Genomic DNA, 23,220 nt, shown 5'->3' on the forward strand with positions numbered 1-23,220 from the left:
TTGTTATATCTTCCTTTGTGTACGCTGTACAACCCTTTCAACGCATATTCTATAACACGATATCTCCCTTAGCAGTTTATAGACAGGTAGGCTAGTAAGCCTCCTTATATGGGGTGCCCATACATTATGACGAAGAAGGGAGTTTGAACCTAGGCAACCTGCTGTATTTTCGCGGATTACCGGTCGCAGTAGTCTATAATAGGGTCCTACTGCCCGGATGTCCATAGGATCGTAGTAAACTAAACAAATTAAGGGGTTGTTCCCCTTTCCACCGCCAGTGCTAGGTATCATCCCTATGCTGGCTACATAAACCGAGCAGAGAATACCTAGCGTCAAAATAACCGGCGCAGCCTACTACCTAACAACTATGCTAGTAGGTGCGCCACCCTTCTTGACGTTATTTCGACGCTATTCAGCCGAGTAACGTCCGGAAGGGCATCGTGCTCACGACTACGTAAGTCTCGGCGGTCGTTTACTAACGCAATAGGAAAGGCTCTTGCGATCAGTCTCTAAAAATTAGAAGTAGAAAATATAATTAGCCGATCTACATGTATCAGTACGGAAGGAAATAGTGGAGGTGTAGTTTATGTCGGTTACCTAAGGGGTTACCGATTGTTAGGGTTCTAGATGAGACATCTTGAATAAATACCTTCAGAGGTATATATAGCTCAAGCTTCTATAGTTAGGCTTGAATTTCCTTGTGGAACAGCGAAGTTATCTTCATGTTTCTTGCTCTACCTCGTGACACCGATGTCTTTTCCTAGGCTGAAGATTTACCTACATATCGAGTCTTATAAATATAACATCGGGGATTTTACCTTGGGAGGCACGTCCAACGGCAATTACAATATGTATAAGTTAATAAGGGAGTGGCCTAGAAGCTACCTAGGGTATTTCTCTTATGATCATGCTAATGCTATAGAGGGCTAGCACACGACGGCCGTGTTCGTAGTAAACTTGGCCATTGCCTCATCTCACTTGATTGCATGACACTTTGTATTTTCGGCGTAGATAGAGGCTCTTCTATGGAGGATCTCTAAGCTAGCAGCGATGGGTGTCGTAATTATTACCTAGGTGTTTGGGGTATGGTTGATTGAAGAAGTGTCTAGGGTGGTTGGGGATGAAAGTGGAAGTTGAGCCATTTGGTGAGGGGAACGAGCTGTTATTTCTTTCTTAACTTTTCTCCCCGGTGGTTTATGATCGTTAAATCTCTCATAGGTTTACGAAAACTCCCAGTTGGTGTATTCCAGACATCCAAGGTAATACCTAGCCGACCTCTTCTCTCATTGGCGAATTTACGTCAATTTCACATCTTCATCTAGTGTTATTTTTCAATTTTCAACTGCTTAGCAGATACGATCGTGCCACGTATCGGTTAAGAACGATCCAAACGGCCTTCGCCATTTTAGTGCCATGACTTGATGCTAGTCCGCCCCCTTTTCCTAGCCCCTGTTGAGTTCTTGTCAATATGATATAATACAAGTCGTTTTTATTATTTTTCTCCAATCTGTTTCTTGAAATTGCGTAGACACTTTGACCAGACGTGTTGACCGTTTTCGCTCCGTGCGTACGCACTCACAGTGTCAATACCCTCTAGGTCACCCTTCATATGTGCCTCGTTAGTCGTCCCGTCTAGAATCGATGTACCTTCGAGACCAAGCACAAGCGCATACAACGCAACTGGCAGTTCGACATTCGCCTTCGTGGCTAGCTTATGGACATTTGTACTCATTAGAAGCTGAGGATTCCCCGACAACGTCCAGAAAGTTTGGAAAGCGATGCCCCTTTCTCGACAGTAAGCCCGCAGATCCACTTCCCAGCGTGTGGCTGGGTAAAAGCGGTTCTGTACGCAGGCCGGACGAATATTAATATCAGGACTGGTGTTTAGGTAATCAACAACTTCCAGTGGCGTATTGGAGATTCCCAGCTGTCTGATTTTGTGCGGCACATATGTCTCTAGCGTTTCCCAAACCTTGACCGTGTCTGATAGCGTACGAAGCGGGGAGTGTAGAACCAAGCTGTCGATATAGGGTGCCTCAAACTCCGAATAACAGAAATTGTTAAGCGATGACTCTACAGAGGAGTGGACTTGTTCTTCCAGGGGCGCATTCAGGTCGTAAGGTAAGTTATTCGGATCTTGACCGTCTACTGAAGTGAATTTGGTTTGAACCTGGCACTTGTTAACATGTTATTTAACTAATAGAGAACGTACAGTCAACAACGTACAAATAAATCAGCCCGCTTTACGACATTTAATGATATTGCTAGTTTAACAGCGGCCCCAACGAGATCCTCTCTATAATGTCGCGGTTGAGCTGCTGTGTCGATACCCCTGAACCCGGTCTTCAAGGCTAAGAATACGAGGTCAGCCGTGGCATCTTTCTTCCAGGCCGTCCCATATAACAGCTTCGGCATCGGCGTCGCTTTCGTATCCATTGTAAGGGAGCTGAGATAGAAAGTTTGCTGGGTCAACGCTGGGTTGACTTGTCCGTGATGCGAGCATTTTATGATTGGATTGCGATACTTTACACCGCATGGCCTACAGGCAGACGATAGAGGGAACGTTGCTACACTTAGCAGTCGACCATTGCGACTGTTCCAATACATACCTACCTAGGAAGTCTTCTTGCCAGAAGACAGATAGATAGTCTGTTGGCTGTTATGATTGGACTGTCTAGGTTAAATGCTTGTAAGCGGCTCCCTTGGTTCCCCCGTCCACGAGAGTTCCTTATTCGTAGCACGGCTTCTGAAGCAACAATGAGAAGAGAAAGAGTTATCACGGAGTTTTCACCGATCCGTTCTATGGTTACAATTACATCACAATTAACTGGTCATTACATGGTAATGATAAAGTATATTTGGATAAGCTAGGTAGACGCGGCTTTTAAATATTCGGAGCTACTCGTTGAAGCTTAGAGAATGTACCGAGGTATATCTAAACATATCCCTATCTAAACATATCCCTACACGTCGCATGCTGGTCAGGTGGAGGTTTGAGGTTATATGGTGGGCCGCATCATTGTCCAGTTATTATACTTGAAGCAGTTATTAAGCAGCAGTAGGTTTGAATTACCATGGTTCAGACACTGGCATTGTGTCTCATCTGCGCGAAAGGATCTCTCCGAACCTGCGAGAATTAGTCCGAGTTGTATATTTTTATAGTCATTCGACCGTGTCGATACTTTGCTCTTAGGTAGCATCTCCCCAAAGTCTTGTGCGTCCATCTGACCTATGATGATACAACACGCAATGATTGGGTTGATAATGATATCGGTAATCAGAAGAGAGAATGAGAGAGGCTATATACATAACGAATAACGGTCAACAATAGGTAACTACACATATTTAATGCATCTAAGAGTTCCGAGATTACCTAATAGTACAGCACCGTACCAATTCATCTCAATTAGCCAATTTCGGTTTTATATCATCCCGAACTTCGTACGTGGGGTAAAAAAAAGAAATAGACTTGACGTAATGAAGTTTATTTCGCCTATTTTCACTAGGTAGTATAAACTTTCCCCGTGAGAAGAATGGAGAACTACGCTGCGATAAGACGGCGCATATTGTTTACTATTAGCCTATCGAACTACTTTAAGAATAAAAGCTACCTCGGTATACAAGCTTCGTAGATAAAAAAAGATAGGTACATATATGTAACGTACCGACTACCCCACCCTTGATTATCTTCACCACCGCTCCACGGAGTCCACGGTTTGACCGACCAGCGTCGGGGTGCCTCACGACTTCGCCATCTGCCCATCTAACTTACTTAGTTAAACTTCACTATAGAAATAGAAACTACTAATTCATACTATCTTCTCCGAAAATAGTACTCTTATAGTCGATAAGAATACTTTAACTTATAGTTAGACTATTACAAAACATCAAATATGGCCTCTCAACCCTTCACCCTCAAGTGGGGTATTATGGCCACCGGTGGCATTGCTCAGAGTGAGTTCTATATTCAGCTACAACCGATTATACTCCCCTATCTAACAATTCATCTTTATAGCTTTCACCAAGGACCTACTTGCCAATCCCGCAAGGCGTGATGTCCACGACGTCGCTCACAAGGTGATCGCAGTCGCGTCCTCATCCTCCAAGGAGAGCGCCACATCTTTCCTCGAAAAGGTCAAGGCCCCAGAAGGCGCCAGAGCGTATGGTTCTTACGCCGAGTTGGTAAACGACCCGGACGTCGAGATCGTCTACGTCGCAACTCCCCACAGCCATCATTTCCAGAACACTATGCTAGCTCTGGAAGCCGGTAAGCATGTTCTGTGTGAGAAGGCTTTTACAGTCACCGCTTCCCAGGCGCGGAAGCTGGTTGAAACTGCCAAGGCCAAGAACCTCTTCCTGATGGAAGCCGTCTGGACACGGTACTTCCCTCTCAGCATCAAGATCCGAGAACTAGTACGGTCCGGAGCCATTGGCCCCGTATATCGAGTTATTGGTAAGTTCCAAGACCCTAGACGAGGCGCCAGGAAGGTATAGCAGCGAAGCTACAAATTCCACATATGTACTAACACCAGATCGTAGCCGACAACTCATTTGGCTGTGACGGACCAAACGGCACCCTAACATTCCCCAACGAGCACCGAATGGTGAATCCGGACCTAGCAGGCGGCGCACTACTAGACCTAGGAATCTACTCCCTAACATGGCTCTTCCAAATCCTCTACCACCTGCAGCCCGAGCCCGAAAAAGAAGCCCCCCACACCATCGCCGCCATCAACAAGTACTCGACCGGCGCCGACGAATCGACTAACATCATCCTGCAGTTCCCCAAGCACAAGAGCATGGGGATCGCCATGACGACCCTGCGCCTCGCCACCAACACCGACGGCCAGAACAGCGGCGGCCCCGCCATCAAGATCCAGGGCGGCCTCGGCGAGATCCACGTCATGGGCCCCGCCTACTCGCCCCTGCAGTACAAGATCGTGCGCAAGGACGGCGGCGGCAATGTCGAAGTCGTCGATTGCCCGATCCCGAAGGACCCGGAGCGCGAAGGCTGGGGCCACGGCATGTTCTGGGAGGCGGACGAGTGCGCGCGATGTCTGCGCGACGGCAAGAAGGAGAGCCCTACTATGCCGTGGTCCGAGAGTATCGTTATCATGGAGGTTATGGACAAGGCGCTTAAGCAGGGCGATGTCAAGTACCCCGATGTGATTACGACCGATGTGTACGACCCGAAGAGCCCGCTGAATACCGGGGCTAAGTATTAGCTTCCCCTCGGGATGGGCCGTAAGATTGCGGGTTGGAGGCTGGTGCTAATAGTAATAGAACTATAGAACTACGTTGCTCGTAACTCTAAAATTTAGACACGAGATGCGGTCTCCTAATTTAGCAAATTCCAAACATAATATGTCCAAAATGCATTTCTGGATGGCTATTAATGATGTGCCGAATCGTATCGTGGGTGGGGCCCCTATTCCGGACTTCTCGTGACCCACCTCCTGTGGATGAGGAAATGCTTAATATCAAGGTAAAATCCTAGCCTCTGAGCCATAGATAGAGAGTTGTGAACCCATTCGGTTAGGTCCCTCGGTCGCTTTAGGGTTCAAACTGAATCTGGTCAGTCTGTTTCGAATCCCATTGGGAATTGTATGTTCCTAACTTATCCTGTGAGCATCAACCGTTTTACTGGTGGCCGCTCACGGCAATTGGATGACACGGTTAGATTCATCATAAGCCCAAGTTAGCTGGTCGAACACTGTTTTATTTCACTGAAAACTCTTGTCCATGTTAATCATTGCATTCTTATTCATTCTCCTAACAAGACTAGTAACCCTGTCTTAGTAGTCTCTATCTAATTGAAAGGCTATGCTGGAAAAGGGGGTATTAAATCAACGATTCTAGGCTGCTTGACAGGCCTATAATCCTGAATCATCTCAAAGTACGTATCTGAAGTTGGGGCCGTAGTTTTCCGCAGCAACCTCCTTCGACTTCGCGGTGGTCTTGTCCTTGGTGGTGGTACCGTACTCTCGGTCGAGCTTGACGTTCTCCCACATCAAAAGTAGGCGTTGGGAGAATGCCAGGAATGCTGAGAAGAACATGAAGGCAGCGCAAACGCTCATACCTTTAATGAATCTGGGGCCGTCACTCGTAGGAAACATGTTGGTTCCCAGGAAAGGTCCACACTGGCCGACTACGTTGATGAGAACGATGGACATTCCACGTCGGGTATCGCTACCTTGGTTATCTATGAAACTCGTTAATACCCGAATACTCCCCCAGATACTTGACTGGAGACACAAGGGATACGGGCGTACTTACTTAAAGTCAGCCCGAGGATGTTAGGAATGGTAGAGAAAACGCCAGCCGATGCCAGGAAGGTCGCGAAGTAACGAACGCCAACAGTCTCAACGGTGGCAAGGATAATGTAACCGATCCCTCCCACGATCGAAGTAACCATGAGGACGATGCATCTCTGCTGAGTTTTGTCTGCGATCCATGTCGTAATCAAGGCGAACAAAAAGGCCGCGAAGGACGGGGGAGCGGATAAACCTTGCGCATTAATAGCAGTGTAGCCCATATCTTGTAGGATGGTCGGGAGGAAAACAGGCAGACTGGAGTAAGTAACATTGCCACAGAAGTACATTAGTCCACATAACCATGCCTTTAAATCAGTGAATACCGGCAAAAGGTCCGTAATCTTAAATCCTCCGATTCTGGCATTCGCGTTGGTGCCGACTTGGCGCATAGCCCTGGATCTGACAATATCCTTTTCTTCTGCCGTCAAGAATCTGGCTTTCTCCGCAGAATCGGGGATGAAGAAGAAGGCAAATATGGTCATAATAATAGTCGGCAATCCTTCGACGAGGAAGAGCAGACGCCAGTTAGCGAGGTGCGAGTGTCCGCTTGTGATGCCATAGGCTAGAGCACCTGCGAATGTCGAGGCTAGCGGAGCTGCAGAGGCGAAGATGCCACATCGGAAACCAATCTCGTGTCGAAGATAGAAGAACGAAAGGAGGTAGATGATCCCTGGTCTAGATGGGCTTAGTATCAGCAACAGTCATGTATCAACGAAGGGTTGGCTTTATTGATGCAGTCTACAACATACCCGTAGCAAGCTTCGAAGGCACCGAGGAAAAATCTCAGAGCCATCTCACCACTCCAGTTGTGGACACCGGCTTGCACCGTAGCGATCAAACCCCTTTTACATGGTTAGTCAGACAGAACACTATAAGAGATCGACACGGATGCTTTAGAGTAGCTTACCAACCAAAGACGACAATAGCGCCAACAATATGAGGAGGGAAGATCTTCCACATTAGGACACCGAATTCGAAGACGACATAAGCAATGTAGAAGATGTTGAGAAGCCACTGGTATCGATTGCCATCAAGATGGAGATCTTGTGCCATGCCAGCGATTCTAGCATTGCCTATGTTACCACGGTCGAGGTAGGCCAGCATGTCTTGGCATTAAAAGTTCATATTAGCATATTGATTATATTGCCGAAGATATACAATTTGGGTTATTAACTCACATAGTACGAAGAAGAGCGACATCAAGTTCCAGTCCAACTTGCGGACCACGCGGGCCTCCTGCTCGGGAGTGTAATCCGCGAGGTTGACATCTTGAGGGATGCCATCTTGAGAGTCGGCAGGCTGGGAGACTGCAGTCTCGTTTGCCTCGAGGGCAGAGGCTGTCTTATCTTGGGACATGACCGATCAAGTTATTGTCAAATTGTCAAGGTATTGGACAACTGGGTAAGGGAGACTTGGCGCGGTAATGCAACCTTGTGAACCTCCCAAGACCAGCGGGTAACACGAATTGAAGATGAACGTGAACAGGCTGGCTGCGAAAGACGAAAGAAATATTTAAGGGTCCGAAGCCCCCGGTTCATTAATGATAACGCCTCAAAAAAGCTCAAAATATCAACTCGCCGACTTCGCAGTTTTAAAGAAATAAAAAAAGAATCTATAATTCTTTGTTCCTGGGTTGTCCTAAAAAGTTGTGTGGTACAAGTGCTGATCTTCACGGTCTCGCACCTTCCTCGGATTTTAGACCATCGCTACTGCCATGTAACTGTAGAAAGACCACGGATCTCGCTACCGGCCAATTAATAATTTGGGGGAATGCTCATTACAGATTGTCGGTAACTACCTAATGAGCAGCTAGTATCTTTAGGGTACTTGCACTTAGTTCATTTTCTATCCCTAAGGTACATGTATCATCTGGTTTGTGTTACTCAGGCACCAAAGCGATCATGTAAGTTTAGGTCACTATCAGGTATATTATCATACTTAGGATGCAAGGGAATACAGAAACTTGAAATTACTTTCATTTACTACTAGTTAACTAGTGCACACAATACTTAGATTTATCTTTAGAATTAATCCACATAGAATGCGCTGTATTTAGGGAGGCAGGTCCTGCATACATATAGTACCTACCTCTTAACTCTAAAAGCATCCGATATCTATTTCTGGAAGGATTGGCCCCCGGATTGACAGCGAACGTGGTTGTCCATCCCATCCATCCCTGCCCGCCACCCCAAACACAACACTTACCACGGTAGCAACACATTGCGAGCCTCGTTTATCTCCAAGTCCATCTCATTGATGATTGGGCAATAAATGTATCCTGGATTATGCCTTTGGCGAAAAAGCTTAATCCAGCTTGTTCTCCGAACTCTTTGTGACTATGGTACAACCACATCTTCGGGTTGAGCCCATTCCCTTTTTCGTCTCCCTTTTTCGTTATCACCCACCCCAACCCCCCTACACCTCTTCTTTCATGGCTACCTAATTATAAGCTCTGGAATCTGTACGGTATCACCAACAGGTACAATCTTCGAAATCATGTCCTACACGGACACACGTTTCTAACATCAGTACTACATCACAAACACGAAACAAACGCTCGCACTTATGACTCCAAACCGCCATGTTCGCAGTACAAGGCGGCGATTGTCGTCCGATGCAGGATGAAAGGGGTGGCTGATCAATGAGTGTTAATATAAACTATACAGGGTATCCTTGCTTTTCGTCACTTTTCTGGGGTAGGACGATTCAATCAACTTCCTCATAGACACTTTCCGCTGCATATATGCGCCCGGACCCGAGACATACATGAAATCCTACTGCTCACTACTATTTACACTCGCAGCCTCCTCTCTTCAGACGCCTGGAAGTTGTAAGTAAATGAGATGAGATTACTAGCTGAACATTCATACCTCGTGGCTTCACCGAACTAACTAACTTCCAGTCTTACTGCATAGGGATTTCTGCATTCTAGAGATCGTTCCTGGTTGCTTTGGCATAGTACAACACGTGTCTTACCTAGCACACAGAATTGTGGCTTGATAACATCAGCTACCCGTGACTATCCGTTGCTATTTGCTTCCTGTTGCCCGATTGCCTTCATCGTGAACGCGGAAGTGCCCCAGGGAGTGATACCGCTTATCAGCTCTCTTCCCACTCGTGCCACCTGCGTTAATAATGTATCCCAAGGTTGCATGGCGTAGAATGTTTAATCAAAACTACATGGCCTGAAATACTCAGCCTTGGGCTTCTCTGGGAGCACAGAATCGCGTGAATACCTAAGGTAAGCTTGCCTGGGATACCGGGAGTTGCTTATTAGTAACATGATCTCCGCTTCCCCAGAAACCCCTTAGCCTGCTTATCATTAGTATTATGGAGTATGAGGAGCTTAGCAAGACCCATCAGCTGAATAATGTCTGGACTCGTGCTGACCCAGGAGGAAGAGGCTCATCTTAACGATACTAGACAGCCTGCGCTCTGGGGTTGTCTAACCGTTTTCCTTGTCATCAACAATGTAGCCATCGCTGGAAGGCTATGGGGAACATGGACTTCAGTAGCGAGCCGTTCGCGAGTCATGGCTGAGGACGTATCGATCATTTTGAGCGGTGTCAGTTTCCACCCCCTTTAAAAGTGCCTATCTGTAGCGGTTACTAATACCTAGGAGGACTCATCAGATCCTTGTGAATGCTATTATCGCAAACCTTATGGTAGCAACCCACTACGGACTCGGCTTACACGTTTTCGCTATAAACTTCCTAGATGCCGAATATCCCGCAAATTTATCTAAGACTTTTAGGGTACATAATACAGCTACCCCCTATTCTCTGTCGTAGCCCTAGCCAGCTGACTATATCGCACGAGGAAAGCATATCTGGATCACCATGGTTTTGATGGGAAGCTTCTTCACCAGTATAAAGATGACGCTGCTTTTCTTCTACAGACGACTGTTCCTGGTGGCCAACAAGAAACTCCGCATCTTCTGGTGGGTCAACTTCGTCTATGTTGTCCTTTGGTTCTTCGGCGCAACGAGCTTCTACCTATTCCAGTGCAAGCCCGTGCGATGGTACTTCATCCAATATTTCTCTCGATACCACAAACCCGTCCCTGGAAACATAATAGGAAATTGTGATGCCACAAGCGTGCTTCATGTAGCACTACCACCCATTTTCAGTCTTGTGTCAGACATTGGTCTCTTGCTATTACCAATTTCGGCCATCTCCCAGTTACGGCTCAACAAGCACAAGAAACGTGGTCTCATGGTCGTCTTCGGCATCGGTCTAATTGCCTGTTTTCTTGAACTGGCTCGCGTGCTGGTCCTCCTACTCGATACCGATGATAAGACCGATCCCAGCTGTAAGTTGCGAGTCTATTTCAATAGTTTAGATGCATTGGCTCACTTATAGCGATAGATGGAGTTGCCGTATTCTTGATACTCACTGCCGCCGAGGAGACTACCGCGGTAGTGTGCGCTAGCCTACCCGTAATCGTACCTCAGCTATTCAGGAGGTTCAAAGGCAAGGCTGGAGGTAGTAGTTACGTCTACGACAAAAACGCAGCTCAAGCCTCTTCCGAGAGACGGAGCGCCCGCGGCTTCAAGCGTGTCGCTAGCTTGAACCATATTTGGACCATGCCGACGACCGTTGACGCCTCTAAAGTGGATAATTCCCACGAAGACGGTATCCCCTTAACTACTATTGAGATTACGGGGAACTCGAATACGAAAGACAATAGGCATGATAGCGCTTTGAATTATATACAACACCAAACACCTGATCACGTCGAAAATATCGAGAATCAGACAAAAGATTCTCACTTGTCGACAAGATTTCCCGACGGCAACCATATTAATCAGGCAGTGAATCTAAACTCATCAGCATCGAGTGATATCTACGTCCGTACTGATATTCAAATCCGAGTAGGGAACGCTGATGAGGTGGGAGTAGCTAAATCAGTGACCAATGACCAATAAGTTAGTATCCATCGGGATCTAAATGCCTTGTATTTATAGTTATGTATTAGGTGGCGTCGCGTAGGTTTCGTTTCTGCTTTAGCTCGAACGTCAGTCTGTTAAATAGGAGTTGTGGTATTTTGGTAGCAGGAACCAAGGCTTGATGTATCCAGGCTAGTGTATTGACGAAGGAATGAGGATACGACTTCAAATGATCTAAGATAGCTGCTCTAGCTTGTATGCTATTACCAATCTTAAAGCGACGAACACATAATATCCTATGCTGCAACGTGCTAATTGAGCTTCGGATTTAATTTATTTCATTAGGCTTACAACGGATAAGCCCGGAGTTCAGGTGAATTACACTCGTAACTATCCTTATCTCGTAAACCCCAGCGTCCTTGAGAGTCAATGGTAGTGCGCGATAACACAGGACTTAGCCCATACCAGTTATATAAAGCGCGAAGCAGACAGTCCGGCCATCTTACAGAATAGGGGGTATCAGTCAAGACGGTTCGATAATGTTTTAATAAGCAATAGTAAATACCAGTGTATCTAACCACGATAGTATACAAAACGGGGTTCCAGTCAAACTAGCCTTCTTTCATATCAATCAAGTTCTGTTTTAAAATCCACTCTAGGCTATACCCTCACCATATAACAAATAAAATCCACCCGACCTGTAAATAGAATAGAAGCCTAGTCCTACCTAATATGTGACTATATCGTAACCATAATAAACCCAGGGGAGTTTTACTCCAGCCCTTATTCCGGTATAGGCTTCAATTCTCGATGTTAGCCCGATGTTTATCCTGGTTTCACCAACTTCAAGGACGAACTTATCCCGTACGTATTGCCGGAGGTAACTACCTGTCTCACGGACTTAGAAGCTCCAAAGTCCTCTTTCGCTTTCTGGATCTAGTGTTATTTTACGAAGTGGTGTGGCTGATATTATTACTGCTGTTTTTCTGGCCGTCCTTGGCAACATATATCATGGCATCGATTATCCCGAAGTTGTCGTGCTTTGATAATGTGACCCTATAGTCGACTTTACTATTAGGCTTCAGATACCTCTCGACTAAAATGATTAGAAATATCTGCCGTATTTCAGAATGTTTGATATCAAGACTACCGACGACGGCCTCAAACCGGCCGCCGGAAAGCCGTCTCACTTCACACTAGTCTTGTCGCAGACGCACATGACGCCGGAGGTCACTGCATACGTATACCCCGGTTCCGGCACGGAAGAAGACCCGTATCTCGTAGATTGGATGCCCGGCGACGCGAAGAATCCGTACGAGATCGCCACCGGCACGAAGTGGTGGATGATTATCATCCTGGCCTTCGGCACGCTCTCCGTGTCGCTCTCTTCCAGCGCCTTCCCGGGAAGCTTGCGGCAGATCGAAAGTGGCTTCGACGTTGGGTCGGAGCTTTGGCATCCTCAGCGTCTCGTTGTTCGTTCTTGGATTCGCTATTGGGCCGATGGTCTGGGCGCCTATGGCCGAGCTGTATGGTCGGCAGATTATCTACGCTGCTATGTTCTTTTTAACTACACTTTTTGGCGGTGCGTCGATAGCTAGCCCTAACATCCAGACCTTGTTGGTGTTGCGTTTCTTCGCCGGCGCTTTTGGCTCCTCGTCTATCGTGAATTCGGGCGGTGTCGTCTCTGATATCTTCGTCGCTAGGGAACGTGGTCTTGCTGTGATGGTCTACACGATTGCCCCTTTTGTCGGTCCGACGTTAGGTCCTATTTGCGCTGGTTTTCTCGCGCAAAGCGGTGGGTGGAAGTGGGTTGATGGCTTGACAGTCATATTCAGCGGTGCCATGTTCATCTTAGGGGTTCTATGTCTTCCTGAAACCTATACCCCCTATCTTCTTATTCGCCGCGCTAAGAAGCTGTCAAAAATCACTGGAAAGGTATATGCGAGTAAACTTGAGGCTGGGAAACCCAAGAAGACCGCCGGCGGTGTCTTCCGGAATGCAATTGCTCGGCCTTGGATCCTTCTTTTCTTCGAACCTATAGTATTAGTACTTTCGATCTATGCTTCGATCGGTAAGTCAGGTTTACCCCTTTTGTATTAAATGCCTCTTGCTAGGTAACAGTTCCAACTTTAGTTTATGGGACACTTTATCTTAATTTTACAGCATTTCCCATCGTATTCGAGCAGGAGCGGCGATGGTCTCAAGGAATTGCTGGTCTCTCATACTTGGGTATTATGATTGGCCAATTTCTTGCCATGTTCTTCTACATCTTCCTCGAAACCCGATACCGAAAAGCGATCGCTAAGGATCCCACTAAAGCAACACCCGAAGCTCGATTAGCACCCGCTATGATCGGAGGAGTACTGCTCCCGATCAGCCTTTTCTGGTTCGCTTGGACTACGTTTCCGAATATCCATTGGGCTGTGAGTATTGTCGGTTCGAGCTTCTTTGGATTCGGCCAGGTCCTGCTCTTCATCAGTTTGTTCAACTATATGATTGACGCGTATACTATATTTTCTTCCTCTGCTTTGGCGAGTAGTGCCATTCTGCGAGCATTATTCGGCGCTGCTTTGTAAGAACCAACCCCAGTTAGTTGTGATCATAATTACTAACAACGCCATAGTCCATTATTCACGCCCATTATGTACCAGAATCTTGGGGTACAATGGGCTTCGTCGATACCGGCTTTCTTAGCTCTTGCTTGTGCCCCGATGCCCTTCTTATTTAATAGGTTTGGTAAATGGCTTCGCGATCGGAGCAAGTACGCTCAAGAGGCCGGCAGGATTGTGGATCATATCCTCAGACCGCAAGAGGTGGAAAGAGAAACAAAAGATCCTGCGATGGTCCAAGCTCAACTTATGGCGGCTTCAGTAGCTGATGGGGAAATATTGGAGCATGTTTCTATGTAAGGAGAAAGACAATATATCCCAAGTCTAGCGTAGTCACATACAAATATTTAATATTAACTCAATTATTACCCAAAGTTTAACAAAGGTTGTTAATATTATACTACAATATACTATTATTACGTTATTTCAGCAAAAGATATAATCCTATCCCTACATAAATTGTACCAACAGGTTATACACTCGCAACATATTACATTGCCTCTTTTAACGAAACGAGATTAGAACTCAGATATTCTAGAAGTGTAAATCGGACATAAAACTTCTTTCGTTTCTCAAAGAGTTTTATTACCAATCGCTTATTCGGCCTTAATTCGTTACCATGACTATATTACTTGAGCATAGTTGCACCTACAACAAGATCGATGTCTTTCATATAGCCTATTACGATAAATTGATTGATATTGACGAGTGGAGATTTATGCTATGCCTTTGCTACCTCGTAAATTGCCTGCTCAAACAGCTTGGCAGCGCGCTTACATAGCTCCCGAAACATCTGGGCGACACGGGGACAAATACGGGGTTTAGTTCAGCTAACAGGGGGTTGTTTGGTTTAGGCCAACTCGTTCCGTTTACAGATCTACTGCTAAGCTTCACGTTTTCTTCCCCGTGAACATTTATCAGATATCAGATACTCGATGGCTACGGTTAATTATATCTCACAGCACATGTAATTACAAAAGTAATTCAGCACTATCTTTCAATACAGCGACGGCTGGGTAGTCAACTAGGGCTACTATTTATAAGTTAATGGGACGATGCATTATCTTGTCTAGGTAGACATCCTAGTCTTCCTAGTCATTTAGGTAGTCTTGGCCGTGTTGATGCGAGATGAAACTCACGACACTATGGCGCCCAACTATTCTCAGTGTCGGCTACTGAGGGGCCGAAAGGGGAAGGGTTTGTGTTTTGGCCTCACCAGGGCAGTATCGTTGATGAGTGCCGATATCCGTCAGGCCAGCACCCTCAGTGAATAACGCGCCCATATCTACCCATGAATTCTCCGAGTTTTCGAGTTTGAATCCCTCAGCTGCGTTTCGATATCCAGTTCAACAGCCTTTCAGTTCTTCTTTGTGCCGGTCACATCTTAACATCACCGTATTATTCGTATCCTTAATCTCTTCGCCTATTCCCACCTTTCACCAAACCACTCTTCTATCCACCTTTCACCAAACCACTCTTCTATAAAATCCTCAAAATGCAGCTCACTGCCGCCTCCCTTTTTCTTGCCAGTCTCCTTGCCGGTAACGCTGCCGCAGGTAAGTCTGATTTCTACCACTTTACCTTAGAAGAACCGCATCGGCTAACCTTTAACAGTGCCCTTAACAACACGTCAAGCATCATCCGTTGAGGGCCAAGAGTGCACCGACGGGCAATTCAAAGGTTTCTGCCGCGCCGATGGCCGCTGTGGATTGCAGTTCCCTCCTAACGAGACATCGTTCCAGTTCATTTCTGGACAATGTGGTGTAGCTGATAGCACCGGAGGAGCTTTTGACAACTTTTTCGGCCGCAAGAGCAATGAAGTTGACGACGACGCTGCTACCGACGACGAAGGCGCTAACCAGGCCTCAGTCGATGGCCAAGCATGCACCGACGGTAAATTTAATGGGTTTTGCCGGGCCGACGGTCGTTGTGGATTGCAGTTCCCTCCTAACGAGACATCCTTCCAGTTCATTTCCGGACAATGCGGCCAGTAAGTGGCGCAAGATTCCGAGGCCTAGAACGGCAGCTGGATCCTCTTGCGGGAAGACGACGTTCTAAAAGGAGGAGAGGGCATGATAATACGGTGTCGTATAATGTAGCCAAGGACAATATATGTTAAACCAATTCTTTGTCAACTTTGGACTTTACATGTGACTGTTAGAGTGTATTGTTCATATAATATTGCCATTCTCCCCGCCTATGTCAGGAGATAGGACTAGCCAGTAGGGTAGCCGCTAGATACCAGATCTATATATAGGGGGAGTATCCCCCCCTATTTTATAGGGCATGGGTTAATACAGTTAACAAAGATACTACAAGCTAGGTCCTTGTCTCCCACTCCGTGCAACACGATCCCTAACATCTTATAATATCATAACATATAAATTAGTGGGACTCTACCTAGGTAAAGCATTATCAGGAGTACCCCCTTTTTATAAATAAATATTAATATTCTATCTATCTTACAACGCTAACCAGTCAAAACACAAAAACTCACCATCGTCAAGCCTACTCTTCCTCATCATCCTTCCTCGGGTCCTCATAAATACCCCCAGCCGGCATATTCGGACGTCTCGGGGTATACCCCTTGCAGTACAAAGTCGAAATAGGATCGACAATAGGCGGGACGGACTTCGGGCCTCCCACCCGAGAAAACACAAACTTCATCGGGAACTGCCACTGGTAGTCCAGGTGAGGCGGAAGCCGGAAGTACGGCACCGAGAAGACCGTATTCGGGTACCGCAGCGCGACGAACGGGACCACGAGCTCCTCGCGCCCCGTGTAGAAGCCGTTTGCGTCCATGTCGTCGACCGTCTGCATGAACCGGACGCTGTAGTTTAGCATGCCGAGCGAGTTGCCGACGTACACCTGTGCGATGAATTGTCGTGCGCGCCATGATCTTTTGGGGTTGGTGAAGCACTCGTCCTCGGCGTCGGGATACCCGTGTCGGTGAGAGTACTCGCCCATGACTACCCCCGTGTCGCGGGACATGCAGATGGCACGCTCGAACTTGTCTGCGTCGAGGCCGGCGCGGAAGAGGTCGCCCCAGGGTGTGCCCTCGTCGTCCTGGGGGCCATCATCGAAGAGGAACCCGGCATCGACGTACATCCAGTCGTCTGAGCCGAATGGATTGCGCATGATAGCATCATACATGACGAATGCCTTCGCATTACACACAGCGCTATGATGTGCACGATTGTACCGCGGCTCGGGTCTCAGGTCCCCGTCCGCATCCGTGTACCCATCGAACTGTTCGAAGAGCGCGGGCTGCTTGGTCGCAAAGTTATCCTTCTGATACGCGTTGTTGGGCATGTCCCAAATCGTCGGGTAATCATCGATAACGTGCCAATAAGCATCACCGCGCATGCCTTGAACGGCGGCCTTCAACTCCGGTGGCACATAGATGATGGTCTGTTCTCCCATTCTGGCAATCCGGTCTATCCGTCGAAGGTACGATGCGGATCTATGAATCGGTCTTGCGTCGTCTTCATCGGGGCGCGGATAGAAGAGGAGTACTATAGTTGGCTCATTAGGCTTAGAGGGCTTGATTTCGGGCTCTGTTCGGAAAGAAAACGGCAACATCATATCCCCCCCGCCGAAGAATTTCTGTCGCCATGTCGCGACTTTGTAGCCGAAAGGGATTGTGTAGGATGTCTTGTAATTCTTTAAATACTCTGTAGGTGATCTGCCGCGCTGCCCACCCCACGATATCAAAGGTGCGTTAAGAGGCGTGATGTCCCCTATATTATTTAGCTTCTCCCGGTAGGAAGGACCTTGTGAGGATGCTCCGACTGTAGCTTCTGCGGAAGACATTATTATTGATGAAGCGAAAATGCTTATGATAAGTGGTGTATGTAGTATCTGGTGTATGTTTTGTGTTATGTATAGTTCGTATGATCAAGCAATACTCCATAGAAGCCGGACTTTGCGGCATATAAGTACTGCTTAGAGAACATGTTTGAATAATGACACGTTTCCGGGACGTGTAGGTGTGCTAAAACAGGAATAAAACAACAGGCTCATTTTGTTAGTGTTCTTCAACAGGTTATATCGTGACTGCTGTGTAAGAACACGCCCTTGTGTATAGGATAGCATAGAAGTACATATGTCACGTTAGTAACTACCTTACCTAGTATTCACCTACATACAATGCCTTGGCATGAGTCGATCTGAATCAGGTATTCTTTTATACGACGGATTCAGATATGACTTGGATAACTGGCTGGCTCGAATAAGATATATCCTTGGCTTGATAGCATAAGAATTTAAACATTTTCGTTCGAAGGACCGTATGTACTCTTAAATGTCGTATACAAAGGGTTCCTTTATGTACCTTACTATAGATTGATAGTTCTTTGTGGTAATAACGACATTATTTCCCTCACTGCTGGATTCGCATCGTGGCTGTATACAGTTAAATACCTAACCCAATCAGAGCTTACCCAAGTCTTACGAATTTTAATAAGTACAAAATATTGACTTCACCCTTAAGCATGGTTGGAGCGGCTTGTATACCTTAAGTACCTTACCTAGGGTAATAGGATAATAGGTTAAGATTCTAGATTTTGTTGTATTTCATGTAGCGAAGCTGTGAGTTTATGAGACCTAGGATCGTATAATCTACGTAGACTCGTAACAGATAATTACTGTCTAGGTCTCCATTATTATTCAGCTGCGCAAGCAGGCATCGTGAAGGTTTACTTGAGGACAGTTAGTTCATATCTCTATCCATGCTAGAGACTCAGCACCGAGAACTTGGTCGGCACAATGCGGCCATCGTGAGACTTGCCTGAGTAACAAGACAACCCAACCTCCGAGTGAAATCTCTGAGGCACCATATGACCTTGGTACCAGTTCATTCATGCAACGGCTAGCCGATACTCCTATGTTTCAAGGTTGATACTACGCCCAAATCGCGCGTAGAGCTCAACTTTCAGCTGCGTCATCTCGTCCTTCAGCCCACCAATCTTGTCTTCAAGTGCCGACACCTCTTCCTCCACTCTTGTAGTTGACGAGGCTAAAAATTCTTGTGCCTGTGGAAGCGGTAGGTGGAAGAAAGCATCGCCGATCTTATAACTATGGTCAGGATAACCGTTAGTTGCGTCTAAACCTGGATTTCACCAAAACTCATATATAATATCCTAGAGTGTAGAAACTTGGGCCGGGGATCCTTACGGCACCGTGTCGTCTTCGTCTGCAAGCTCGAGTTCAGTGGAGACATCGTCGAGTTCTTCCTTCTCCTTCTATACGATGCAATGCTCTCCGTCAGTACATGCGCCGTACTCATCCGGTCAAGTGGTTCATTTCCCATACATTCTTGGCCTTCAGCTCTTCCTCCAGGATTAATTCACGTTGATGTAGACGACTGAACTTGTTGATCTTGTCCTGGTCCTCGCGGCGCACCTCGACCTCATCGCCGGCCGCTTCATCCTCTTTAGTAAGCTAACGTAGGAAATCCGACGGTTAGTATGTCGGGAGTCTAGTGGTTTAGGAATGTAGAGAAACGAACCATGCGCCTATTCATTTTGTAGGAAATTAGAAGTATTTGCTCCTTAGACGAAGAGCAACTTACTAAGGGGGGCAGTCGTAATTATTAAGAGCTTTAGAAGGTGGGGTGAATTCTGGGCGCGTCTAAGTGCTTAAGTGCGGGTAGACGTGTAGCGGGTACATTGCGATAGATAGATAGATGGTGTACTAATGTATCTGATCTACATAGAGGGCTTAATCACATGATCGATAAGGAATCTTAACTTCTGCAATGCTTATACCCATTCATTCCCCATTTCCGATATGCACCCAAGCGTCTTTAATCATATTATCAAATATCAAACAGCTCAGCGAAGGAGTAACCATACCCAAGTAGATTTACAGAAACTTCATAAACTTACACTTAATCCAAGAAGCTGTCTTATATATCATGCATATAGCACTTGATAACACTGTCATTTTGACATATCGTTAAACTTAAGCTACCCAACGTAGTTTAGGCATTACTATGATACATCGGGGCTAACCTGCCACCGGGCCAATGAATGCAATTGTACCTTCCTAAATATTATCACCTTTTTTTTTTTTTCCTTTTGTACATAATTTAAGTAGACCGAATCCGTTTGATACACCAATCATACCACACACTAGAAATATGTATATTGGGATGCATTTTTCCTTTAGGTATTTCCTTTAGGTAAAAGCGAGCCTTCCCAACAGGTTTATATTTCCCAATCATCCTGAATCTCTGTTCCCTTATGTGGTGATGGATTCTTGACACAGTTCAAATATTCATACATCATTAAAACCCTCCCGCTTTACCTTAAGGTGCTGCCAGCAGACTGCGATTAGTACTTCCCCAAAGTATCTGCGTATTGACAGGGGTCTCTCAGCGGCTCAGCACGCCGAAAGGATATAGCAAAAGGATATAGGCGAATAGAGTTATTTCAGCATGTCGCAAGAATATATGGACCATATGGATCAGGAGTCTGACGACTACAACGAGATCCGCCCAACATTTTACATTGGCCAGCATGACTCGACGAGATTGGAGACCTTGACCGATTTACAATATGGCCAAGTGCTGAATGCTGGTGTAAGTAACCAGTATTTAGAATATATGTAAATATACAACAAGGCTTATATATTTACAGTTCAGCTTCGTCACAACCCCGATTACAAATGAGAATTTTCATCAGCGCGTCGTGGAGTTGGTCAAAGCCAGTCTATCAGATGCCAGATACAATGGGAAAGCCGGCTCTATTCTCGATCCCGTAGTACCTCCATTGACCACCGAGGATACTACCCTCTTTCCGGGAACCTATACGAGCGGGCTTGTCGCCTATTCTAGTCCTTGGATAGACTTGTGCTCTCCCAACCATGTTATCTCTAGCATTTCGAGGCAGGTACTAAACCTCGAAGTTTCTTATGCTAATTTCTGCGGGGCGAGGAGCATTATAATCCCTGGACCCAGAGAAGACTCGGTCAGAACAGGTAACGGCCAAGGTATTGCGCAGTATGCTCGAGCTATCCACGAAGCATTTTCCATCGGTACTCGAGTCAGCATCATCATCCATATTCCTATGTATCGCGAGCCAAGTCTGGAAGAGAGAGTGCCGCTTCTGTCTGTGCTAGATAGCAATGCAGACCAGACATCTGTTGCTAGACAGGAAATAGACCTCTTCAGTTCCTGGGATTCTTGGCATGTCATCCGTTCCGTTTGCGAGTATGATACTAGACTCTTCGTTGGTAAGTACACCTTGAGCTACTTTCTATGTTAAATAATACCATCTACTCCTTATCACGGGATCATTATAAGTAGAATGGTGCTGACTGGAGGAATATGAAGCGCTCAAAATTCCGCGGGTCCTTCCAGAGAAGCAACTCCAGACGAGGTGGTTCTCCGAGCCCCTTCAATACTTGACATTCAGTCCCCAGACATTCCAGACGAACAAGGCCGGCCATCCTTCCCTAAGCCGCTACCACCAGGACATGATTTTCACTTACATGCGCTTAAAAAATGCCCCCTACTTTCTCCTCTGCGACGTCGGTCCAGAATTGCAAGCAGACCCTCATCCTAAAGAGATAACGTCAGCTGAATTCCCGACTCTCACCGAGGCCGCCGCACAACGAACTGCAAGTGCCAGTGAAAAAATCAAGTCCCAAGGGCAGAACGCCTACTCCGCCTATCTCCGACACCTCGAGAGGCAGCAGGAGTCCCTTAGTGACCTGGAGCAAAATACCCTGACCAACTTCCAGGATTGGCTACAGTCGCCATTGCAACCGCTCTCGGATAACCTCGAGTCCGTCACGTACGAAGTCTTTGAGGGCGACCCGGTCAAGTATTTCCAATACGAGATGGCAATCGCAGCCGCACTTAGGGACTGGGCCGCGGAGGGCAAGCCCACATCTTCTCCTGGCGGTGAGGTCGTTATAGCTGTTGCCGGGTCTGGTCGTGGACCGCTTGTCACCCGTGCTCTGAGAGCTAGCCAATCTACTGGCGTTCCTGTGCGCGTCTGGGCTGTTGAGAAGAACCCTAACGCCTACGTATACCTACTACGGCAAAACCAGCAGGAATGGGATGGTCGTGTCACCGTCGTCAAGACGGACATGCGTGCGTGGAAAGGACCACTACTCTCCGATCCGTCTTCTTCTACCGGCCCCGTTTACGGCAAAGTCGACATATTGGTATCTGAGCTCCTAGGCTCGTTCGGTGACAACGAGCTGAGCCCCGAGTGTCTGGACGGCATTCAACACGTGCTGGCACCGCAAGTCGGTATTTCGATTCCGGCATCGTACACGGCGCATGTAAGCCCCATCTCGACGCCTCGTATCCATGCAGACATCAAGCAGCGGGCTGCCTCGTCCCCATCGAGCGATGCCTTCGACACGCCGTGGGTGGTACGACTGTTCGCGTTAGACTTTGTCGCGGAGCGGGTACCTGATCGACCGCGGTTCCAGCAAGCATGGGAGTTTGCGCATCCACTGCCGCAGGCAACGATGGACGCAATGGAGGCCCGGCGAGCGGGTGGCGTAGCAGGAGGTGGTGGGGGTAGCATGGCCGGCGCGGTCGGCGCCAACGACCACAACACGCGACATTGCCACCTCACTTTCGTGTGCCGTACCCGCGGCGTCGTACACGGACTCGCGGGTTACTTCGAGTCGGTTCTGTACACGCCTAGTGGAGCTGCTGATGGGGCAGGCGAAGAAGGGCGGGAGCACGGGGAGGTGGCTCCAGAAAAGATCGAGCTGAGCACGTTGCCGGATATGATCGATCGGAAGAGCAAGGACATGATCTCTTGGTTTCCGATCTTCTTCCCGCTTAAGGTACATCTATTTACCAACCTCCTATACGGATATACTTACTAATAGTTCTTAGCAACCACTCTATTTCCCGCCGGATACTGAGTTGGAAGTCAGCATGTGGCGACAGACTGACGACGCAAAAGTATGGTACGAATGGATAGTCGAGGCGTTCATGTGGGTTGGGCCATCCCAGCGGGTCAAGGTTGGGGGTTCGGATATGTGCAGCAGCCGCAAAGTGGCCTGTCTCTTGTGATTCTCTTATACATAGAAAGGGCGGTAGGATGTCAACTGGTTACAGGATAAGACGCTAGGGAAATAATTGCTCTACAAAGCGAGACAGCCGAAGCGGTAGGAAACACATTGGGGAAAAGCTGTTGTTTTTTGAGGTACCTCTTTTCTTATGAGGCTCTACCAAGCTCTACCCAAGGATTAGGATCACTAAAGTTAGCGAGTTGAATGGGCTCTGCGCCTTCGCGATGAATGAAAAAAAAGACTAGCATGACCAGACGTAAAACCCTTTCCTTTATGTTTGTTTTGTATTCCCGGCCAAGCAGCCAGACTGCCCGTGTATATTAGGCATTATCTCCTGCTGTCGAGATGTGCCTGGTGCATCTTT

General features: G+C 47.1%; 9 protein-coding genes across 9 annotated transcripts; 5 read left to right on the forward strand and 4 right to left on the reverse strand.

Annotated features, from left to right (window-relative positions):
- Positions 1 to 1,492: 1,492 nt before the first annotated feature.
- On the reverse strand, positions 1,493 to 2,436 carry F4817DRAFT_311087 (Aldo/keto reductase; the record flags this gene model as incomplete). Its single annotated transcript, XM_049299951.1, has 2 exons — positions 1,493 to 2,170; positions 2,227 to 2,436. The coding sequence occupies 2 exons, from the start codon at positions 2,434 to 2,436 to the stop codon at positions 1,493 to 1,495; spliced, it is 888 nt and encodes a 295-aa protein (XP_049163941.1).
- A 1,075-nt stretch (positions 2,437 to 3,511) lies between these two features.
- Positions 3,512 to 5,387, forward strand: F4817DRAFT_322543 (NAD(P)-binding protein). The gene is made up of 4 exons (XM_049301405.1): positions 3,512 to 3,646; positions 3,834 to 3,954; positions 4,016 to 4,453; positions 4,540 to 5,387. Exons 2-4 carry the CDS (start codon positions 3,894 to 3,896, stop codon positions 5,223 to 5,225), a joined length of 1,185 nt encoding a protein of 394 aa, XP_049163942.1. The 5' UTR covers positions 3,512 to 3,646; positions 3,834 to 3,893; the 3' UTR covers positions 5,226 to 5,387.
- Positions 5,388 to 5,739: 352 nt separating this feature from the next.
- Positions 5,740 to 8,013, reverse strand: F4817DRAFT_322546 (MFS general substrate transporter). The gene is made up of 5 exons (XM_049301406.1): positions 7,493 to 8,013; positions 7,222 to 7,420; positions 7,064 to 7,156; positions 6,277 to 6,989; positions 5,740 to 6,202 (listed from the first exon to the last, which is right to left on the reverse strand). The coding sequence occupies exons 1-5, from the start codon at positions 7,668 to 7,670 to the stop codon at positions 5,892 to 5,894; spliced, it is 1,494 nt and encodes a 497-aa protein (XP_049163943.1). The 5' UTR covers positions 7,671 to 8,013; the 3' UTR covers positions 5,740 to 5,891.
- Positions 8,014 to 9,684: 1,671 nt separating this feature from the next.
- On the forward strand, positions 9,685 to 11,241 carry F4817DRAFT_311090 (uncharacterized protein; the record flags this gene model as incomplete). The annotated part of the gene is made up of 4 exons (XM_049299952.1): positions 9,685 to 9,879; positions 9,947 to 10,069; positions 10,139 to 10,625; positions 10,682 to 11,241. The coding sequence occupies 4 exons, from the start codon at positions 9,685 to 9,687 to the stop codon at positions 11,239 to 11,241; spliced, it is 1,365 nt and encodes a 454-aa protein (XP_049163944.1).
- A 700-nt stretch (positions 11,242 to 11,941) lies between these two features.
- Positions 11,942 to 14,333, forward strand: F4817DRAFT_363102 (MFS general substrate transporter; the record flags this gene model as incomplete). Its single annotated transcript, XM_049306609.1, has 5 exons — positions 11,942 to 12,674; positions 12,727 to 13,273; positions 13,336 to 13,774; positions 13,826 to 14,045; positions 14,283 to 14,333. Exons 1-5 carry the CDS (start codon positions 12,333 to 12,335, stop codon positions 14,331 to 14,333), a joined length of 1,599 nt encoding a protein of 532 aa, XP_049163945.1. The 5' UTR covers positions 11,942 to 12,332.
- A 937-nt stretch (positions 14,334 to 15,270) lies between these two features.
- Positions 15,271 to 15,935, forward strand: F4817DRAFT_322552 (uncharacterized protein). Its single transcript, XM_049301407.1, has 2 exons — positions 15,271 to 15,358; positions 15,417 to 15,935. Exons 1-2 carry the CDS (start codon positions 15,307 to 15,309, stop codon positions 15,803 to 15,805), a joined length of 441 nt encoding a protein of 146 aa, XP_049163946.1. The 5' UTR covers positions 15,271 to 15,306; the 3' UTR covers positions 15,806 to 15,935.
- A 199-nt stretch (positions 15,936 to 16,134) lies between these two features.
- On the reverse strand, positions 16,135 to 17,990 carry F4817DRAFT_322554 (uncharacterized protein). Its single transcript, XM_049301408.1, has 2 exons — positions 16,309 to 17,990; positions 16,135 to 16,239 (listed from the first exon to the last, which is right to left on the reverse strand). Exon 1 carries the CDS (start codon positions 17,622 to 17,624, stop codon positions 16,320 to 16,322), a length of 1,305 nt encoding a protein of 434 aa, XP_049163947.1. The 5' UTR covers positions 17,625 to 17,990; the 3' UTR covers positions 16,135 to 16,239; positions 16,309 to 16,319.
- A 13-nt stretch (positions 17,991 to 18,003) lies between these two features.
- F4817DRAFT_322558 (Prefoldin, subunit 4) lies at positions 18,004 to 19,500 on the reverse strand. Its single transcript, XM_049301409.1, has 4 exons — positions 19,321 to 19,500; positions 19,125 to 19,253; positions 18,987 to 19,054; positions 18,004 to 18,887 (listed from the first exon to the last, which is right to left on the reverse strand). Exons 1-4 carry the CDS (start codon positions 19,333 to 19,335, stop codon positions 18,695 to 18,697), a joined length of 405 nt encoding a protein of 134 aa, XP_049163948.1. The 5' UTR covers positions 19,336 to 19,500; the 3' UTR covers positions 18,004 to 18,694.
- A 352-nt stretch (positions 19,501 to 19,852) lies between these two features.
- Positions 19,853 to 23,029, forward strand: F4817DRAFT_8223 (Skb1 methyltransferase). The gene is made up of 4 exons (XM_049307925.1): positions 19,853 to 20,394; positions 20,453 to 21,047; positions 21,148 to 22,625; positions 22,678 to 23,029. Exons 1-4 carry the CDS (start codon positions 20,251 to 20,253, stop codon positions 22,855 to 22,857), a joined length of 2,397 nt encoding a protein of 798 aa, XP_049163949.1. The 5' UTR covers positions 19,853 to 20,250; the 3' UTR covers positions 22,858 to 23,029.
- The last annotated feature ends 191 nt before the right edge of the window (positions 23,030 to 23,220 follow it).

This window comes from Daldinia loculata, assembly GCF_022478755.1.
Source record: "Daldinia loculata strain CBS 113971 unplaced genomic scaffold F4817scaffold_1, whole genome shotgun sequence".
Lineage (NCBI taxonomy): Eukaryota > Fungi > Ascomycota > Sordariomycetes > Xylariales > Hypoxylaceae > Daldinia > Daldinia loculata.